This window comes from Protopterus annectens, chromosome 4.part1 (assembly GCF_019279795.1).
Source record: "Protopterus annectens isolate FY-2018-M chromosome 4.part1, PAN1.0, whole genome shotgun sequence".
NCBI lineage: Eukaryota > Metazoa > Chordata > Ceratodontiformes > Protopteridae > Protopterus > Protopterus annectens.
In genome coordinates, this window is record NC_056734.1 from 797,352,199 (window position 1) to 797,375,038 (window position 22,840).

A 22,840-nucleotide genomic window follows, 5' to 3' on the forward strand; every position below is an offset into this window, starting at 1 on the left:
ATATTGAGACGCATTTAAGTAAAAGATCTTATAAAAGAAAACATTTAAGACTGAAGCATGACCTACAGGAATTAAGGAGAGGAAAGGGACGTCCCTACTTCTCTGAACCTACATTGAGTCATCATGAGAGTCTGGATTTTAAAACCCAATCACAGCAACTTAAATGTTTGTTAACATACACTGCTGACAATAAGCAAGTATATGAAGTTATTAGGAAGTTTTGGCCAGTATTGACAACTGATGACAAAGTAAAAGACATCGTAGGGGAACAGCCTAGATTCCTATATAAGAATAAGAAGAATTTGAAATGTCTCATTTGCAGCAAAGATGGTTTTGAAAGAAATAGGCCCAATTCTAACAGAAAGGGCACTTTCAGATGCCTGAGATGCAAAGCTTGCAACTCTTTGACAGCTCCAATACTTTTGTACATCCATACTCCAGGCAACACTACAATTTTAATGTTTATGCTGCTTGTACTAGTTCCCACATTATATACGTAGCGAATTGCTGCCAATGTAGTGCTTTCTATGTTGGCAAAACAGATCAACGTCTTAAGGAACATATCCTTAGACATTTAAGGGACATCAAACAGAAAGATCCCAATAATGCCTTAGCAGCCCATATAGTACAGTTTCCTTCACATCACTTTGTATTTAAGGCTATAGAGGCAGTCTGTCAGACCACAAGAGGAGGCAATGTTCATAATCCACAGAGTTAAGGGAAACATGCTGGATAATTAATTTAAGAGCAAACAGATTACCAGGCTTGAATACTATTGTGCCATTAAAACCTGCACTTAGGAAAAGAAGGAATATGATCAGCAAGCTTACTTGAATGTTGCTTCATTTATATAATGTATTCACATACATAGCTACTAGTTTTCTCATATACAATCTCATAGTAAAAAAAAATACTGGGCCTTTAATTATAATGAAGGAAATTATACCTCTTTACTAGCTGGCCTCCTTTTGGTTTGCAACAAGGGCGTGTCACAGATGAATGGCTGTGATGCCTTATAAATACAAAAGCTGAACAGTCCTTTTTTACGATCTGAGGAAGGCATATTTGCTGAAAGCACTTATCTGAAGACTGAGGACTGCTTGTTTTATGTTATATTCTTTTTTATTAAAGTTTTGATTTTATTATCAAGTTTTACTGCCATGGTGGACAACAGGAGTTTTTAATAGTGTTTGCTTTTTCTTTTCCTCGTTGGTGTCCTTCACAGTGTAAGAAAGTTTTTTACCTAATACCATACTCATGGGTGATTTCAACTACCTCTTCATTAACTGGAAGGCATACATGACCACTAACATGCAAGTCCAAAGATCTCTTGACTTTGTATACTCAAATGGAGCAGATTTTCTGTACTCCCACTAGGGGTACAAATATCCTACACCTGGTACTCACAAATATGGAAGGGTGCTGCACCCTCTCACCAAGTGTGATATCCTCACAGGTAAGATCAGTTCACAAAGCGGTCTTCCTTTAAATAATAGTAAAATTAGACCCTTCACCTAACTCCAAAAACTTTAAAACTTTAAGAACATTTCTAAAGCAGACTGCCGCCTATTAAGTGATGGCATAGCTAGTTTCGAAGCTCCCCCAAACCCAGAAGCCTATATGGAGGCATACACAAAAGCAACTGCCTAGAAACAACTACACAGAATCAGCAGTACAAGACCAAAATAAGCCCTGGTCAAACTGCAATAACAAGCCACCCTGATGGACACCCAGTATTAATATGTTGTACAACAAGAGAAAGAAAACCCTGTCAAGTAGTAAGAGGGAATGTGCGCAATAGAGCAAAAAGTCCCACATTAGTCTAAACAAGCAAATTAAGGAACAAGTCAGGTATCTGAAAGAAGATTTTGAAGCAAAAATATCTTCCAAGCAAAGGATAACCATAAGGTATTTTTCAGTTATGTCCAAAGTCTTAAGGGCAACACCCAACAATATGCAGAATTAATTGCAGACAACATCACTATACACAGCCAGAAGATATAGCAAATCTGCTGACTGATAAATTCAGTTCAAATTTCACCTCCCCATCACACCCAGTTATCCCCGAAGAAATACCCTCCAACACTCTCTCACCAATTATCACCAACTGTGCTCTCTAAAGTTAAAAACATGGCTTTGATGGGTCCTGATGATATACCAAGTTGACTCTTAAAAATCTTGAATCAGGATGTATCAAGCCAATTAGGATCTCTATTTAACCACAGCCTCTGGGCCAGTTTTGTCCAGGAAAAGTGGAGGACCCCAACAGTCATCACTCTGCATAAAAGGGGACCATCAACTGATCTGAAAAATTGTAAACCCATAAATGTGACTAGTCTTATATGTAAGGCCATGGAAAGAATAATCATAGACCTGATAAATAATGACATGGGAAACTTCCAGTCACTGGACCCAACCCAACCCAATCCAATTCAGCTTTGTCAAGGGCAAATCATGCCTACTAAATTTGGTGGACTTCTTAGAGAAAGTCACTAGGGCCATGGATGAGGACAAAACAGTGCTTTCCGTCTACCTTGACCTGGGCAGAGCATTTAGCATAATTCCCCACTCAGGTATTATAAATAAACTCACAAAACTGGGTATAAATCCCTATGTCACTAGATGGATAGCCAATTGGCTCACAGACAGGATACATGTTGTTAAAGTGGGTGAATCCAATTCCAGCATGAGGCCCATGACTAGTGTTGTGCCATAGGGCTCATTGCTAGGACCACTCCTGTTTAGAATATACTTGTCTGAAGTCAATGCTAATGTGGAAGGTCTCTGGATGACACTGTTTGCCAATGGAGGATAATCATTGATTCCCCAATTATAGCGATAGCCTTCAGGAAAGTCTGAATCAGACAAATGATTGGTGCCAGAGCCATAGCCTAAGACTAAATGAGAAAAAATGCATTATCATACCCTTTGAGAAATCAACTACCCCTGCAAATTGCAACATTAATAGCACAACTCTAACAGTAAACTCAGAGGTGAGAGATCTTTGTCCACATATAGACAGTCGCCTGAACTCTGACCACCATTAGTCCACAGTGGTGAAGAAGTCCTTCTGTGTGGCACAGCTTATAAGTAATGGTATGGCATCCAGATACAAGGAAGTTTTAGTCCCACTATACTCAGCTCTCATTAGACCAATAATTGAGTACAATGTGTCATGTGGAATGTACTTGACTAGGCATTTACAACAGCTGGAGCAACGTCACAGGTTCTTTACAAAAAAAAAAAAAAAATTACAGGGTGTTAACATGTCTTATGCGGAAAGAATAAAACCCATAACCTTTTACTCTGTTTCCTACCAAATATTAAAGGGCGACCTATGCTTATTCTATAAAGCACTTACAAATCCAGCCTTGCAGGAGCTGCTCTCCAAAAGACAAACATCATGAGGGTCACCTGATCTAGGGATCTAAACCTGGTCTGTGCTCAAAAAAGCATGCTGGAGAGACAGATATGTGTCTCAAAGATTACCCCTTCTTTGGAACACGCTTCCTATTAACGTTATGCAGACTCCTTCCCTGGCCCTCTTCAAATGCAGTTTGGATCAATGGATGGGGAATCACAAATTGACACCTGGAGTAGTGCTTATGTCCTTTATGAACAAGGGCAGTCTGTAAAATACTCCAGACATAGGCACAGACCTATGCCATCCTCTTGCCGTTAAGAACCATATATTAGGTAAAATTGGATTATATTGTCTAGGCTTGTAAGGGCTTAATATTTAGCCTCGTAGTCTCCTATGAACCTATGATGATTGCAAACAAAAATTATTGTATTTCAAGTAGGCTAGAAGATTTGAGGTTACAGAAAGGAATATGAAATCTTCCTATGATTTTACTGATGGATATCTATTGCACTAGTAAAATATTTCGAGGCCATTTTTATGAATGTTAAAGTAAGTTTTGATACAACTCTAATCAGTGCAGTACCTACAGTAGATACAGTGGTAGGTTTTTGAGAGTTGCCTGGCAGAAATCCAGGTAACTGTATTATAAGCTTGCTGTAATTTGTTTGACAAAAAAAAATTCTAATTTATCAGAAAAGAAGATGGTTAAATCAGTGCAGACACTTGGTCAAAAATTGTTTATAAGGATTTGAAAGTCTATTTTTGAAAAGGTGAATGCACTTAATGTCATGTTTGCGTCTGAGTTCAGAGTTATTTGTAACTTGTAATTTTATAAGGCCTATTATCTCAGTGGAACAGCTGTCATGAAATAAAAAGCATGTTGTATAGGAAACAAGATACATAGAAGAAATTGGAGCAACAAAGTTTTGAGTGAGTAGACTATTGTCTAGCAGGTCCTAAAGCATATGATGTACAGAACAAAAAAGTGGAAATACAGAAACAAAGCTGAATATTTTTTCTTGGAGTCTGAAACTTTTAGCCTTATTTTATGGGAGAAAAATATGAGGAAATAAGTCTTAATTTCCATCAAAGAATGTTTTGAATAATGGGTCTTTTCTGATTTTTCAATATATTTTTTTCTTTCCAATATAGGTCCTAAAAATGAGTTACAACCAGGTCAAAGTACTAAACAAGGAAACTTTCCGTGGCCTCAGCAGCATTATCAGATTGCAGATGGACCACAATAAAATTGAGTTTATAAATCCTGAAACATTCTATGGACTCACATCTCTGAAACTGGTTCATTTAGAAGGGAATTTACTTGGACAGCTCCATGCAGATACTTTTATCACATTACGATACATTCAGCTTTTTAAAACATCCACCATTAAGCATATTTATTTGTCTGACAATTTCTTAACCCACCTTCCCAAAGAGCTATTTTCTAATATCCCAGACCTTGAAAGTGTATATCTTCATGGAAATCCATTGTCTTGTGACTGCAACATGAAGTGGTTTGTCGAGTGGGTCAAGAACACACCAGGTATTTATTATTATTATTATTTCATATATATTTCCCTTTGCTCAGTATTACGTTTAGACACTTTAATTGGTAAAAGGAATAAAATGATGCTACCAAAACTCATCTTAAAATACCACTAATAACCTGTTCTGCAGGAGCACAAGCATTGCTACCTTATGAAATTATGTATTTAAAAGAAAACAAATATACATAAGATAGAACTAGTAGAGACTTTTAGATCTATAGAATGGGCAAATGTAGCATTGCATATGTTTGTTTGGTCAAAGCAGGTAACTGTGGTTTATGTTTACTCTATTTGACCAAGAACCATTTTCTGAATATGAAATTAAAAAAAAATGAATGAATAATAAAAAAATACTCCTTGTGTTTTTAATTGTATAAACCCAAGTGTAGCATTACTAACCCATTCTTGTATTTATACTAGATTATACCTAAAACAGGTTAGCTGTGCATCATGCATCACCAAACGACTCCTGTAAATAAATCAAATAGATAGGTAGATAGGTAGACAGACAGATGGACAGACAGAGACAGACAGGCAGATAACTAAATAAGCAAATAAATAAGATAGTATGAGAAGAAATAATATGGAACTGAGACATTTACACTAATTGTCACATGGGACTGTAATATTCACAAAACTAGATGCATACACTCCACAACAACTTGTTGTTGATACATCAGTGTTTCTGGAGGCACATATAATTTCGGAGACTGAAGCGGGTTTTCTCTTCTCTTTCATTCTTCAGTGCATTCTTTTCCTGATATCACAGTATCTCCAATTCTTATTAGGTACCTTCCCCAAGTATCTCTTATATATGGGTCTGAACTATTTGCTCACATCACCTGTGAAACATTTCTCTGATTATAATTCATTACATTATTAGAGAATAAGGCATCTCTCATCAGCTTCCTTTACATCACCACATCCATCCTCATTTCTACAGTTGCATCCCCACCTCTGTCAGCAACCTTCCTTTACTCACAAAATAGTAAAACTTTGATGCTATTTACAATACTCTAGTTCCTAATAATGAATTTCAAGCTATATTAGTCCCAAATTATAAATAACTACATTTGTAACTGTGCATTTTTCTCAGGCCTCCCAGTATCAGCCTTGATAACATTTCAAAACTTTAAAATACGTAGATGAATCTCTATCACTAAGACTCAATTATGCCACTGAATAAATGAATTAAAAATATGATCTGCATTGTCAGTTCCAGCCAGGGCAAGTCACAACCCAGCATACAACAACATGCAGCTTCCTCTATATTAGAATGCATAATGATCCCCCTCCTATCCTTTTGCAAACATTAAAAAAAGAAAATCACACCAGAAAAAAATGTGCCATTCAGCATATTCTAAAGTATCTAGACTGCCCCACATTTTCTGGAGATAACCTGTATTATTAAAAGGAGACTCGTCTAGAATCAACTGCACCAACCCTCCACTCTAATTTCCTCTGGCCCCTAAATCACTATTTCTAGCATCTTCTTGCACAGTTAGTTTTCCCCTGTGCTGCCCACTGCCACCCTGTTGTCTCTCCTTTAAATACATTTTTACAAGACATGTACTGCTTCCTCCAAACATACTTGCCCCTTCATGACATGCTGTGCAATCAGCTGTTCCATCTCTTAAGATTTCTCACTGCAGGGATTATCAAGGCTCTTTTCGTTTGCACTAGAGTAAACAAGTACAACTGACACAACACACTGTCATCATAACCCCCTGTTTGAATGCAACCTTAACAACTAGCCACTCTTTTCACTAGTAGAGCTGCATCTGTATTAGCAGGTACCATGCTTTACTGTCTTTTACTGCCATGCTTCCACCCTATGGGCCAGTTCATAGAAAAACCTTTAGCCACTGCCTATCTTCCTGGTGAGTATGATCAGAATCAAATAATGAGGTTGTTGTTGTTGTTTAGCAGGTTCAACAGTGTTAACCACTCTGTAAGGATGTACTTCATGTTTTACTCAGCAGTCACAGCTGTGAGTAGAGCCCTCCAAGAAAATCAAGTCATAACCCAATTGCCAGGCCATGGCTAGCTTATCTGGTACCTTGTTGGGATTCTGGTGTTCCCTCCACTAAAATCTGAGGAGCAAAAATATATATATATATATATATATATATATATATATATATATATATATATATATAGATATTCTTGCTGCGGTGGTGGTGCTGTGGTAGCATTGTTGCCTCACAGTAAGACGTCCTGTTTGATTCTCAGCTAAAGCATCTTCTGTGTCGAGACATGCGTGATTGGGCGTACCTTCGTTGAAGGTTGTGCATCAGGGCTGGCAACTCAGTACGTAAAAATCTACTGCCAATCATTAGCGGACCGGAGTTCCGCTGTGGCGACCCCTAACCGGGAAAAGCCGAAAGATACAACAACATATATATATTTGTCTAAGTTGAAGAGTAAAGAAAAACATTTCCTACTCCTCTAACTATAGCAAACTGTTTGCAACTGTTTTCTAAAACTGTATCAAGCAGCTTGCAGTACCTGAATGTGTAACAAAATTTCCTTCCACTAAGAGCTTCAGTGCTTCAGCCAGACTATAAATGCAGTATTGTCATTCATTTTTCAATGCAGCTACTAAACTCATGTGCTAGCTGCACATGCTAGATCTGTCGCCTGACAACTTTCCTCTGGGAAATCTGCTTTTTTCACCTCAACATAGTTACTTTACTGCCTGCAAACAAATGTTCATATCTGCAGAGTGGTAAATGCTGCTGAAAAATTATATAGAATAGATTTGTGAGTACAGTAGTTTACATCACAAAGTTTACAATCATTTACATGATTTAGTTCCTTGTATTAAAGTTAACTTCTTTAAATAATAGTAGCAAAGAAAATTTAAATGTTTGTAAAATTGTGCAAACATCTTAGAGCACTACAGTTATGATACTTCTCACGTGTACCTCATTATGAGAAACATTTCTCATTTTGAGTCTTAAAATGTCCAGTACTGTTTCACATTACACAAGTCTGTCACACATTCATTGTTAAGAATTTTTGTAATTAATATCCATGGCAAATAATACTGAATCACATTAATTCTACAAAAGAACCTTATGCAAGTATAAATTAACGCATTTTAGTCGTGCTATGAGCTTATAAGACAAAGGTATTAATACGTTGTTAGTAAATGTTTCATATTTTGCCCATTTCTTTCACAAGACAGTTTTCTGATGAAAGATTGAAAGTTATGGCAGTACATGCTCAAGCAAGATAAATGGTATAAATGTCATTTATTTCATCCATTTATCATCTTTTATTCAAGAAATGGCAGCTCTGACCATACAGTTTTGATGTTATAGTGTCTATCAAAATATTTATATTATATTGACCATGTTTTGCAAGTACTTTTGCTTTACAATCAGTTTCATTCTGTGCTGTACTTCTCAGGATACATTTGCAAATGATTTTGCAAAGAATAAAAGTTATAGTGTGTTGTTTAACTTCAGTTTTTTTATATATCTACACCAACAAAATGATGTCATGGAAGGTACTGAGCACTGATTTTCATAAAACCGCAAAGGACTATGGGTAATACAATACCTTACTTCTACAGAGGAGCCTCTTCTTGCTTACATTGTGGTTTCTCTACTACATCATAATGTGTTAATTTTCATTGTGAAGTGTTCAGCCTGTAAGAACTAGTTGACAACTTGTCTTCTGAGAAAGCATGAAACTATAAGGTTGAAGTACAGTAGTCTGTAAATTAATTTGGGTAGTGAGACATTATGGGTTCAGTCTTTCATAATATTATGGCAGGGATTTTCACGTCTGAGAAAAATATTCGGTGAGTTGTACTTGCCAACAAATAAAATGCAAAAAACAATACACTTTTTGCATAATAAACTTTATAAGTTGGTATTGCATATAGAAAGGATGGCATATCCAATTCAAGAGATGTGTTTCTTACTCTTGATATAGAACATGACCAATGCACTTTAAATTATAGTCCCAGTCCCGGGCTATTCAATAAAAGAAGTGGCATGAATTCAAGATGAGAACTATATTGTTGAAATTTCTTATTTCTTATTATTTGTTTTAAAGTTCATTTTAACAGTCTGTGACTATTTTTCTTTTTTTTTTCCTTTTCTTTTTTATTTTGTTGTTTTTCTGCCTTGTTTTATATCATTAAATTGCTTTAATCTGTGTTTTTGTTATTTATGGCAATCCAGCATCTGGTTAAAGTGTTGTAAGCTCTTTAAGTCTATATTCAGTATTCCAGTAAACAGAATATCTGCACCATTTTTAAATTTAAGTGGTCTAATGTTTAGAATTGCATCTTGGTTGTCTTTTTGTAACAGGAACTGAATTTGAAAGATAGTTGCATAAGCTCCAGTTGCTTCCAGATAGTTGCATAAGCTCCAGTTGCTTCCAGATAAGACCAGGGTTGTAGTTAATTGCCATTGTCTGAAGCCCAAGAGTTTTAATTTGACCATAAAAACATCTCTCTGTCTCTCTCTCTCTCTCTCTCTCTCTCTCTCTCCTCATTCATTGGCTATTGTCATTAAGTGCTGTTTACACACACTTTAACCTATTTAAATAACTTTACCTTTCCAATGACCAAATCACCTAGTGATTTGACATATTTTGCATAGTCAAGTGGCAAGCCTGCACCAAGTAGAGTCTGGCATAGACTGTCAGGTGTAGTATTTGACAGAAGAATGCCAAATAAGCTGAAAAGTGAGATGTATAAAACAGTGGTGTGACTATTACTACTGTCTGATACAGAAACATGGGCAGTAAAGACAGAGCAGATGAAAAAAACTAGAGATGATGAAAATTAAGTGCTTGAGTAGGGTGGTAGGATGCACACTGTGGGACAGATGAAGAAATGAGGACATAAGAGCAGAAGGCAAATTAGCTCCAATAGCAGAAAAGATTAAAGAGAATAGATTACGGTGATTTGGGCACATGTTGAGAAAAGTAGATGGATTGTGTGAGAAAAGATCTGCAACAGTCAGGGGGCGAAGGCAAGAGAGCAACATTGAATTGACAGACATGGTGACAGTTAACATGACACTCTGACCCAATGTAGAAAATTGGAAAAAAAGAAGGCTGATGATGATGATGCTGACGTCTATAAAACTTGAATATTGGGTACCTACCCAACCAACCAACTCATATTGCACCTTTATACTTCCTGGTCATTTACCTGACCTTACCACATCATCATCTTCAACTCATTTATAGTAAATAAAAGCATTTTCAAACCCACAACAGCTAGTAAAAGCCTACCATCCAATAGAGGACCTTCTGAATATTTTCTGCATTCCACCATAGTTAGAGATATCTCTTCTGCATTTGCTTTTCTAGTCAATCGGCTGTGCAAAATCTGGAATAAAGCTCTTCTCAGTCTCATTTCATCTACTTATAGTAGTGATCACTAGAAGATACAACTGGAAATTCCTCTCCTTACACTATGAATGCCTGCTTTACCGTCTTCTTCATATCTTCCAGCCTGCTTATTGTACACTCTAGTATCTAGATATATGAAAGTTTTTTTTCCATCTGATTTTCAGAAAGAGTCACTTTTGGTGATAACACTGCTAGTTTTGCAGCTATATAAAAGACATAATTTTCCAATTCTATAGCAATGTCTCATCCTCTACTACTGGCAAACATAATACAGAAGCACCGCAAGGGTCTGTGGCAGGCTGTCTTCTGCCTCTTTGTTAATGGTCTTTCCATACAATTAACAAATATTCCCTGGATTCCAATATTAGTCTCTCTGACCTATAAATCAAGTTACAGGGCAGTTGTAATCAGTTAAACACCAGGTTCACCACTAACAAACTAGTAATTAACCCCAAGAAAACAATGTCATGTCTTTGCCTCAGCCAATAAATTAGCCACTATTCCTCATGTTCTCTTAACAGATCATAATATATGGTTCATAGGTTAGTACTAGGATAACTGCCACTGTGGGCCATTTTAAGCCTAGCCATTTACTCCATGTAAGAATCAAATCCTGCACCTTGTGTCTGTAAGGTAAACACCTTAACAATTGCACTAACCTCCCACCCTAATGGAAATATGATGCCTAATGTTACTGAACAGAGATATATTGGCCTAATACTAGACCTTACATTTTCCTTTACCATACATACACTCACTCACACACACACACACACACACACACACACACACACACACACACACACACACACACACACACACACACACACACACACACACACACACAGATTTTCTAACTAATACAGTCCTTGCACAATTAGAACTATGTCAGAGGATTAGTCACCTCCCTTCACCTGCTACTCATTCAGACATTGTTAAAAATATTTTAATACCCAAATTTGAATATGGCCTTCCTTTTCTCTTTCTGCATTCAGCCCACAATACACACACAATACAGACTGCTGAGAATAAAATCTACAGATTCATTCCATTAGCAGACCCCCAAACATGGCATTGCAATTTGCTAAAAAATTCAACACATGACTTTCCATGCTGTAGAAGACAACTTTTTTTCCAAGTACTCTAATTTACAAGGTGCTAAAAGAAGGTCAGTGCCCCTATTTTATAGTGAAACTGCCTTTACAAGATATCCCTTGTGTACTCAGAAGTATCCAGGACAACAATTTCAGTCTAGTATATCCTCCATTTAAAACTCCTGTAGGTAAGAGAGCCTTCAATAGGCTGTGATTTGTTACCTGGCACCACCTGCCTACAGATCTCAAAACTCTATAAACCATTAAAAACTTCAAAGATATACTGACTCTATTACCTGCAACTGCTACCATGACACTGGTTAAGTAACATACCATCCCATGTCATGAATACTAGAATGCATTTAATAAACTATTCTCATCCTCATATTGTGGCATACTATATGCAAGTATTCCACATCTGGATAAGAGTTTTTATTTTATTTTATTTATTTATTTATTTTATTTTACATTTGTTAACCAGGATGGTCTGACTGGATGAGGTCCATTTACAGTGGAGGCCCGGGGAGAAAAGCTCCACTTAATTTTATACAACAGACAATGATAATATTACATAATGTAAAAAGCAAAGTCTTTGTTATTGAGCAGTATTGTGTGCATAAGAGAACAGTACAAAAAGAAAGATCTTATCAGCGATATTTGCAAGTAAAAATTAAGTTAGTCATCAAATATCCAGACAGAGATCACAACAACATTACCATATGTCAAGGGATACCATTTGTTACTACCATGTTTACTGAGGGCCTGATAATTGGAGAGAAGAGAAAAAGATGGAGGTAGCATCCATTAGGATTATGTAACACACGGACATAGCCAAGAGCTAATAAGATGAGCCTTAAGGGAGTGTTTGAATTGTTTGGTATTTGATGCAGAAATCATGGAGGGAGGGAGATTATTCCAACTATTTTGCTATACTGTGAGAAAATAGAGCTTTACCTGCTGTGATGTTGGCTGTGGAGATAGAGAGGAGTGATTTGTTGGCAGAGCAGAGTGGTCGATTTGGAATGTAGTTAGTCAGTAGTTCCCTTAGTTTTGTCAGGATATTTTAGGTTGTTATAAGCTATAACTACTTGGTAATAGGTTAATAACTGTGGGAGCTCAAGCCACTGAAGTTGCCTAAGAGGTATACAATGGTGTGTTCTAAAGAGGAAATTTTTAGCAAATTTGGCGATTTTGTTATAACACGATCCAAGTTTGTCCAGGTCAGATTTTCTAACATAGGTGAGAATTGGTGCTGCATACATTAGCCTGGAAAGAAGATGGGTTTGAGCTAGGGTGACAGAAAGTTTTTTTGTCTGTATAGAGACCCCATTTTTTGTGTACCTTTTTAATAGTTTGAGAGATATGGATGTCAAAGTGTATGTTGCTATCTATTTTGACGCCAAGCAGCTTGGTGTGGAGAGAGGGTGAAATGACATTTCCATTATTGGAGAAGATAGAGAAGGAGAGTGGAGTGGTTTTTGATTTGTTTGGAGTAAATAGAAGTAGTTTAGTTTTGCTGGGATTTAAGATAAGTTGAATATGTGTGATCCACCTTTCTACTGAGGCAAAAGATTCTTGGGCGAGGTGCTGTAGAGCGGTAGAGTTTATGTATTATATGTATGATTGCACTGTATTTTATGCACATCTTTGATTGCATTTTGTATGTCTTTTTAATGCACTCTGACTGAATCTTTTAAATGTATTCTATCTACATTCAATCATATTATATTTTGAATTTTGCTATGTGCTCATTTCTTATATAGTATTGTTGGTTGAAGGACTGTAATGCATTTTCTGCTCTTCGAGTTCTGGTCACAGCTGAAAAGGGTCAATAGACCAGTCCACTTACCCAGTGAACAAATAATAAATAAAAAAAATAATTCGAAACCACAACATCTGGCGAAAGCATACCATTCAATGGAAAACCTACTGTATATTTTATATATTCCACTATAGTTACAGATATGTCTTCTGTGTTTGCCTTTCTAGTCAGTCAGCTGTGCAGGATTTGGATTAAGTTTTTTTCCATTTTCTTCAGAGTTTATGGTGATAGCTGTACATTTTTTGTGCTTTTAGTAATACAGCTAAAAATTGTTTCAGGTTTGATCTAGTGAGAGTTGAGAGGAACCAAGTCATTTATAAGCCTCAGTTTGCTGTAAAACCTTAAAGAGAGTCATTTGCTATTGAATAGTGTGACTGTTGGAATTTGTTAGCTTTTGACAGCTTTTCTATAAATTAATTGAATGCATTTGTGTAGTGATGAGTTTAGCACATCAGTCAGGCATGAGTGTTGAAGAAGGCAGGAATGTGGCACTAAATCGAGACAGTTGGCGACACTTGACACGATATCCCAACCTCATATAGAAAAATGGGAAAAAAAGGGGGCTGATGATGATGATGCTGATTAATTTAGCACAGCAATATTACAATGTATACTGTATATACACAAGCATCTTGGTCCCTTCCTGTCTTAATACCATTAGTTAGTGTGAATAGTTACACAGAAGTGCAGCCAGCTACTCACAGCTGCACGAAAACCCAGAACAAATATCACATATAAGTCAGATGGCCTCTAACCATCCACAGCTCCTTTGCATTGTCCTAAGTAGTTGGTAGCTGCTCTATGCTGCTAAAACAATCCATAGTTACTCCACATGGCATGCATTCTACAGTACATTAGAGATCCTGCAGCTTATATTCTCACAGTTGTAGCTTAACCCAAATTACTTCATTTACTTTATTTGGTCAGTGTACTCCTACCCACCAAGCCTAATTACTTCATTTAGTTCATATAATAACTTAAATTTTTCATAGCTACATTACACCACAGCATAGTCTATGTACTGTCTCTAATTAGCTAAATATATAGTACTCTTTTTAATCCTAATTAATCAAAGTCTCTAGACTGAGATGGAAAGTCAGCCCGCTTGTTTCCCTTCTGATGCAAGTCCCTTGGTATCCTTAGGTAGTTAGTTACTGCCTTATGATCACAGATAATGAACTCTTACTCAACACAAGAAATTTTGTTTGTGAGAAGTACAGATATTTAACAAATATGGAGACTCATTCTTAGAAAAAAGATGGACTTGAAGCAACACACATAACTACCACATTCTACACCAACTCACACCAAAATGCCTTATGCTGAGGCTATAAATAATCATAACAAAGTCTCCTAGATACATGAAGATTAAATCTCAGCAAACTTCCAGCACCACATTACCTTCGGGCATGCCTTCAACAAAGTAATCAAGAGTTATAATATCTCAAATACAGTACACCAGATCACTCTACAAATATATATTTTATGTGCTCAGTAAAGCTATAATGAGGCACAATATAATGTCAAGTTTAAATAAAAACACTCTGGTGATTCATCAAGATAAATAAGCTCTACAATAAAAGAAAACAGTTCTACAGTACACAGCAGCTCAAAAGACCCTCATGTAAGGAAAATATCAGAAAATTGACTAGAACTTGAAAAATGCTATTAGGTCTGATAAATTAACACATGAGATTAAGTTAACATTTGAAGTTAATAACAATTACAAATCTTGTGTTAGCTACATTAGGAAACTAAGAAATAACAACCAATATTGCTCTGAAAATATTCATAATGGCATCACCTACTTGGATAAAGTAGATACTGCCAACATACTTACAAACAAATTAAATCTGAATTTTATGCTAGTAATGACTATCAGAATCCCACTTATCCTTGTATTTCTCATCCCCCAGTCATTATGTAAGAACATGTACTGAAAATGCTTTCAAGATGAAAAAAATACTTCTTAGGATATGGTAATATGCCTGACAGTTTAATAAACAACACTAAACAAGTCACAGTAGAGCTAATCTTTATAGTATCTAACCCAAGTTTAGCCACTGGCTTTGTCCAGGAGGTTTGACACACAGACTTAGTGATACCACTCCAGTGATCCCAGGAGTTATAGGCCCATCAGCCTGATGAGTCTTATTTGTAAAGCGATACATCACCTTATAACTGACCTGATAAACTATGATATTAAAAATCTCATCAGGCTAGACCAGTTTGGCAGAGTTAGATCCTGTCTAATGAATCTGGTTAACTTCTCTGAAAGGGAACTCAATCTGTTGACAGCTGTCATGTTGCCCACACAGTATAGCTTGACCTGGCAAAGATGTTTGACACCATCCTCCATACTAGAATACTTAGTAAGCTTAAGATGTAACAAATCAATCCCTCTGTGGTAAGATGGATGGCCAGCTGGCTAAAAGACAGAATCCACATGGTGTGGATAGTGGATACCTTATCAAAGAGGATGAAAGTGATCAAGTTAACCAAGTTTGCAGACAACAGTAAACTGTGCATCCTTTTCAAGTCACCCTCTGATACCAAGCCCCCCCAGCAGTAACTTATACTCATAAATGTCTAAATTACTACAAATGGGCTGTAATTAAATGTTAAAAAGTGTAATATTGTCAAATTTGGCAGACATCCCCTCCTCACAGCATGTAATGTAGACAACACCCCACTCTAAAATGATTATGTTGTTAAAGAACTTGGACATTGGATTGATAATTCTCTGTCTCTTTTGACCATCACATAACAACAGTAGTCTGAGTGTACTTTGACTTAGAGCAGTTAATTACCAAAGGAATATCATCCAAATCTAAAGAGGTTGTTTCCTAATATTCGGCAATAAGTTAGGCTGATTATTGAATACAATACTCCTTTTGTATGTATCACACTAGACATATCTAACAACTAGAAAGACCCTAGAGATCCTTAACTAAGAAAATCATTAACCTAAATCCACTAGTCTACCAGTAAAGGCTGGAAGCACTGCCCCTTTAGTCAGTATCTTATAGTCTCATGAAGGCAGATCTATGCCTTGCCTTCCATGACATTAGGGGACCCAATGGTTCTGAATCTCTTGTATCATTACAAGTGAAACTGAAACAGAAATGCCAGAACCGATGATCTAAATCTTCATCAGAAAATAAATAAAATACACTGGTCAGATAGGTTTATTATGGAGTGCATCGCCCACCTCTGGAACAGACTCCCTCTGCAAATTAAGCAGTGTGATGCATTATCTTCCTTTAAACTGGAACTAGATAATTAGATGGATGCTCGCAAATCCACCTGAGTCTTGACTGGTCTAGCCTTCTGCAAAAAGCAGGTACAGTCTAAATGCAGGTACTGGCAAGTTGTAAGTGGTTGCAAAACTTAGATACCTCATATTTCCTTTGATCCTATGATTCTATTATCCAATTATTTTCCATGATTAAACATAAACACAGCACTTAGTATCTTCCAAACTATTCAACAGGTGATGAGTAAGTGGAATATTGGTTGCCTTTCATGTAAGCATAACGCTGACAGTTGCCAGAAGTTTGTATGATATACCATTTTGTAGTTATTGTGCTTATATGAACATTTTTATGTATTTAGAAAGGGTTTGTCAACTATCTTTTCATAGACTATTTGCAACGACTATAGATACATAGCCTGACAGAAAGATAGACTAAAAGTGACAGTTATTTATAGACTATTAATCAATGCACTTTATTTGATTCATCTCAAAGTTTATAAAATATATTGAAAAACAGATAGGGACATGCTTAATTTACCATATAACTAAAAATGGAACAGTTTGTTTTTACTTGGTCCAGTCTTTCACAGAAGTAGAAAAAAAAAACAGAAAACAAATGCCTTATTTTGGCATACAGTGAAAAACATAAGTGTTTCTTAATTGGTTGATAGATTTTTCTTATAGTAACTTGTCACAATGTTGTGCATCTAGAAAATAATCATCTAGAGGTGTTTTTGTTCCTTAAAAAAGCACCCACATTCTTCCTTGTGCTTGCAGAGAGAGAGAGACTACAGACTGAATGTAAATTAAAACAGTAGCCAGCTCTATACTAGGAGCAGCAGTCCTCCTGAAAATACCACCTAATTTTCATGGAGGTCTTTGCCCTAGTCAAGTCTGTAAAAAGCAATGCCATACTGGCAAGGAAATACATTCAACAGCTTCAGTACAACAGTTTCAACAGAAGTTCTGATTTTAATTTCAGCATACATAAAAAGACAATCTTCTTTGCAAAAAAAGCTAGCTTCCAAAATTGCCTTATTGCACCACAGATAAAACCTGATTAGATAAAAGTGGCTCAACTCACCTGTGGCATATCGCCATATCAAACACACATACATTTAAAGGCACCCCTCCCCTTTATACAGCAACATGGGTCATACTTAATATAATAGTTCAGCACTTACATAGTTTCCTTCTTACACCAACCACCGTTCTCTGCCAAACTTCAAAATTTTGTGTAATGAGAAAAAACAAGCAAACAGGTGACAGAGACAATCAACATAGTCATACTTAACCCCAGGTCTATGCTGAATGGAGAAGTGGAAGGGACTCGAGAACCAGTGGGTAACCCTAGCATCCTTTTTATTAATCTTATGTATCCATGATTAGCTAAACAGCAGATGGCATGTCTATCTTTCTCTGTACTTTCTGGGACAACAAAACCTCTACTTTACCATCAGCACATCAGTCTGCATATTAGCATCCTCAAAGAAATCAACATTTATTAATGCATGTTGTACCAAAAGGCATTTATTAAATTCACAAATATTTGCTCAGCATCATCAAACCATTTAACATTCATGGAGGGCCCTACCTTAGTCAAATTTGTAAGCAGCAATGCTATACTGGTAAAGTGAGATTTCAATTTCTTGTAAGATTATCTGGCCAAGAAAAATCGCTGATTTACTTCTTTGTGAGTAGCCTTGACCAATTTTATATAGTCTCTAGGCTTCACAGTTGAAGTTTCATGAGGTCATGACAAATGAAATATCACAGATACCTAGCTTCCTCTATACCAGCTGTACATTTGGAATGGGTGGCTTTTACTCCTGTTGAATTAATTCAATCAGGAATTGTCTTTATTCTTGACAGTTAGGACTTACAGTGGGAACGTCTGTCCTCAACATAAATTTTTATGTAATACAAATAAGTAACAGTATACTAAGTAGGGTTGTTTTTTTAAAAAATCCAATTATTCTTTGAAATCTGTAAATGACCTCATGCATCTCAAAAGACAATGCTTTGTACTCAAATAGGTGATCTGGAGTATAGGAAACAGTCTACTCTTTATCTGGTATATGGGATCTAGAAGTAACCTTCTGTTAATTCTTGCAGGATAAAGTATTGTGCCTTTTCTAAACTTTTTATTAATTCATCCACCTTAGGAATGAAGTAGGCATCAAACTTAGAGATTCTAATAAGGTGAACTGAAATCAGTGCATAATCTCAAAGTACTATCTGATTTCAGCAGCAACACCACATAGATATTTCACATTCTTCAATAATCTTCAACTCCAATTGCTTCTGCATTTCTGTGCTGATAATCTCTCTTAAGAGGTCTATAGGTTCATAGGTTGTTACTAGGCTAATGACCACTGGGGCCCTGACAAGCATAGTCACATACCCCATACCCATCTGTATTCCAAATATCATGAGCCGGTTGTTCAAGTTTTGAACTTATGCTGTACTTAAGTAAGGCAGATATTTATAGGTTGACATAGAATGCATCTTTGTTCATTAACACAAATTATTTTGATTACAGTTAGCTGTACATCATGTTCAGACTCAGTAGTTATGGGCCAACTTGATACTGGTGAAGTAGCCAACAAATCTCTTTCTTTTCATAGATTTAGTATACTGACATGAGAAATCTGTAACCTGACACCGGAAAAAACTCCAACACCTCTCTCTTTCTCTCTCTCTCTGATAAGACTGTGATGGTTTCCTTTGATCTGGATGAATGCTGGTTAAAACTGGATATGCATACAGGATACTTGGAAGTAAGAGTGATTGTTGTGACTCTAATTGTGCTAACACTATATTCCATTTCAGTTGTATGTAATATGTTGTTTTTTGGTTGCTTTTTGCCTCCTCATAGCTGTTAGGTTGATCAAACTTTATTTTTTTCTCATAACAGGAATATGGTTTGGGTCATCTGTTCAATGCCTGTGTTGTTAATGGATGGGGTTCTTTTTTATGAAACAAAATATTTTATGTACATTTTTAGAGGTAAATGACATTGCTATTTATTACCATTTAATATTAACTGAGACTCGTTTAGCCTTTCTTATCTATCTATCTATATATATATATATATATATATATATATATATATATATATATATTTCAGTATGCTTAATTATGCATACATTATACATACATTATACGCACATTATACCTACATTATAAAGCATCATTATAATTTACAAGAGTAACACATTTTACGTTTTTTTTTCATTCTTCCAAATCATTTCTCCATTCCTTTTGCCACAACCAATGTTCAATTTACCAATAACAAGTGAACAATCTCATAATCTGTTGTATAGCAATTTTTCACATCTATCAAAGACACAAAATCCATGGGGCACTAAAAATCAATTTATCATATTTGTCGTTTTCAGTTTTTGAATGACTTTTATAAAATTTAATCACATTTTCCTAGAACAATTGTACCCTTGTTCACTTAATCAATGTATGTTCCAGTTTTTTCAACTTTGCATATATAACACAGTTTTTCTTTCATAATCATATAATTAATTTGAGATTGAGCATTCTTATAACTTAAATTTACAATTTTCATCGATGTTTCCCTTTTGTGAATTAAAACTATCATTTTCATGTAGGTATTTCCTCTAAAAACTTTATTTTACAAGTTCTTGTTTTTATATTCATATTATTTTATTATATAATTATTTTTTTTCTTACCTTGTTTAAATACTTACCATAAATTTCCATACTTTTCCCATAAAATGCATCCAATCATGTCACTATCTCTTTTTTTCTTAATTTTTCAAATCCATAATGCAAATGTAAGGGTGAAAGATATACAATAGGATTAATCAAGTCTAATCCTTCCTCTTTCTTCTTATAGCATGTGTTACTTCTTTTTATTTGATTTAATTTATTACTCCATACTAATTCAAAAATACTTCTAAAAAGCTTTTCTTCTGATTCAGGCACTGGAAAATATTACCTAAATATCTTAATTTTGGTAATGGAAATATAGTGTAATATATATATATATATATATATATCTTCACCTGAAATGACAGAGTAAAAACAGACCATTTCTGTAATAAGTTTTCAGTTATTTAAATAATATTCTCTCATTGCTGTAAATATACAATTTAATTTCCAAAAGTAATTCCTAGGATTGTAACTGTTTCACTTACAAAGGAAATGTAACTAAAATCTACTGTGTAACCACAGTATTTACTTTTTTGTAAATTAAAAAAAACAGATTAATGTAATTGATATTTCAACTTTACAAATATAACGTCTATACAACATTTAATTTAACTATTAAACCTAAATCATCTGCTTAAGATAAGCTTATAGGAATAGGTACACCAGAAACTATTTCCAGTCTTGCTTCAATATACTTCACATTCCTTTACTGAACAATAACTGTCTTAACTAATTCAAATAATAATCTGTTAAAAGGCATCCCTGTTTAACTTGTCTTTATATCGGAGTCTTTTTATTCTAAACCATCCATTAACTAATGGTTTAATTCAAGAATTATGATATATATATATATATATATATATATATATATATATATATATATATATATATATATATTGAATTTAGTTGAAAGACTAAAATGTCAACATTTAAAGTTATGTCAGCAATGCAAATATTGGCATGTTACTACCCTTGCATCAAGCAATAATTTCAGTGCATGTTTTAACTCCTGTTCCACCACATTATTATCAGATAAACTGTATCCAGGCTGAGGAGTGGTGATTCATCACTGTGACATAGCAAAAATTCCCTGAGGCTCCAAGAGCAGAATAAGTTTTTTTTTTTACGTTTATTTCATTGAATTGTACTTCTTAAGGCTTATAGTTGTGCTATACAGCTAATCTACTACATTCTGCACTTTTATAAAGCTTTTTTAGTGTTTCACTGGATTTTTGTATTGTTTTATACTGTTTTAACTGCATTTTCATTGCTAGTGTTTCATTACTGTAATTGCATTTTTATTGAATTACTTAACTGCAAACTGCTTTTTCATACTGAGCGTTGTATTTTCTATTTGTGAATGATTCATCTGTGCTTTTCTGTGCATTTTCTGTGAGGTTCCTGTGTTCTAGTCAGGTAGCATAATCTGGACAGAGGCCTGCTGGATCAAGACCTGGTTGTTTTGCTTGTTGAGTTTCCTGTGTTTCTGGCAGCCATCTTATTCTGGTAGGAGCTTGTCTACTCTGTCAGTAAGAGAAACAGGGCAGCTTGACCTATTCTAGCATGAGTGATTGGTTGAAAGTGCAGGGGCTAGCCGGACTGGGTAGCAATTTGAGCTTCTAAATTCTTCCTTCTTTTCTGGTATCTAAACCTTGTGTTTGCAGGCTATTGCACTTCGTTGCTCTTACTGTACTGCCACTACACTGTTTTTACACATTGAGAGGTATTTCGGTTGCATTTTTCCCTTACCACCACTCCTGTGTAACTGATGCCCTCCCTTGCAACTACTGTGCTGATTTTATCCAGCCCTACTCACACCTATAGGTACTCTATTCTGATAGTACCCACTTTACCATCCTTGACCTCTCTTCCACAGATTCTGACAACCATGGATGGACAATTTCCTGTGGTTTCTCCTGCAAGTCTGTTTGATATGGGCATCCTGAGACAGTGTCGCAACTGCTTCATACACATGGACAACCCTATTCTTCTACCACCTAGGAACACAATATGTGAGAGATGCAATCGCATTTAGAACCTAGAATCCTTGCTGCCGCAATCACAAGCCAGTGCATCTGCCACTGAGAAGGTTGTCTGCACAAACACCACAAACACCACACCTCTAACACCACCCACACCTGCACAGTACATTCCTACATATGTGGAGGTTCTCATCAGAAACATATCTAAACAAAAGAGACCTCTGAGGCAAAAGCACACATGCCCATCACAATCCACTGCAACAAGCATCACACATAGTACACATGCCTGTGTCTCACAGCCTCTAAGGCCCAGCCACAAACCTACCATACTAGTCATAGGAGACTCTATTGTGAGACACACAGATGTATTCTTCACCAGGCTAGACATGGGGAAACTCACAGTAAGTTGTTTGTCAGGTGCTAGAATCTGCCATATCACTCATGCACTCAAGTCTCTCAACAACAGGTACTGTTATGACTCTGTCATAGTCCATGTTGGTGTGAATGACTTGAGATGTACCTCTCTGGACTATATGAAGAAAGACATGATTGAGCTGAATGGATATGTATCCCAGGCAGGTATGACCCTAGCCTTAAGCAGCATCCTACTGTCACCCAGAATTATGCCTCATTACAAACAGAAAATGATTGACTTTAACAATTGGCTTAGTTTCTTGTGTCATTCCAAGGGGATCCAGTACCTGATAGC

At 35.9% G+C, this 22,840-nt stretch overlaps 1 protein-coding gene across 1 annotated transcript in view; it reads left to right on the forward strand.

Moving 5' to 3' along the window:
* IGSF10 (immunoglobulin superfamily member 10) overlaps nt 1–22,840 on the forward strand; it is a 453,826-nt gene that overhangs the window by 162,793 nt on the left and 268,193 nt on the right. The window contains exon 4 of the mRNA XM_044070544.1: nt 4,517–4,907. Coding sequence (XP_043926479.1) covers nt 4,517–4,907 — 391 coding nt within the window. The remainder of the gene's footprint in view (nt 1–4,516; nt 4,908–22,840) is intronic.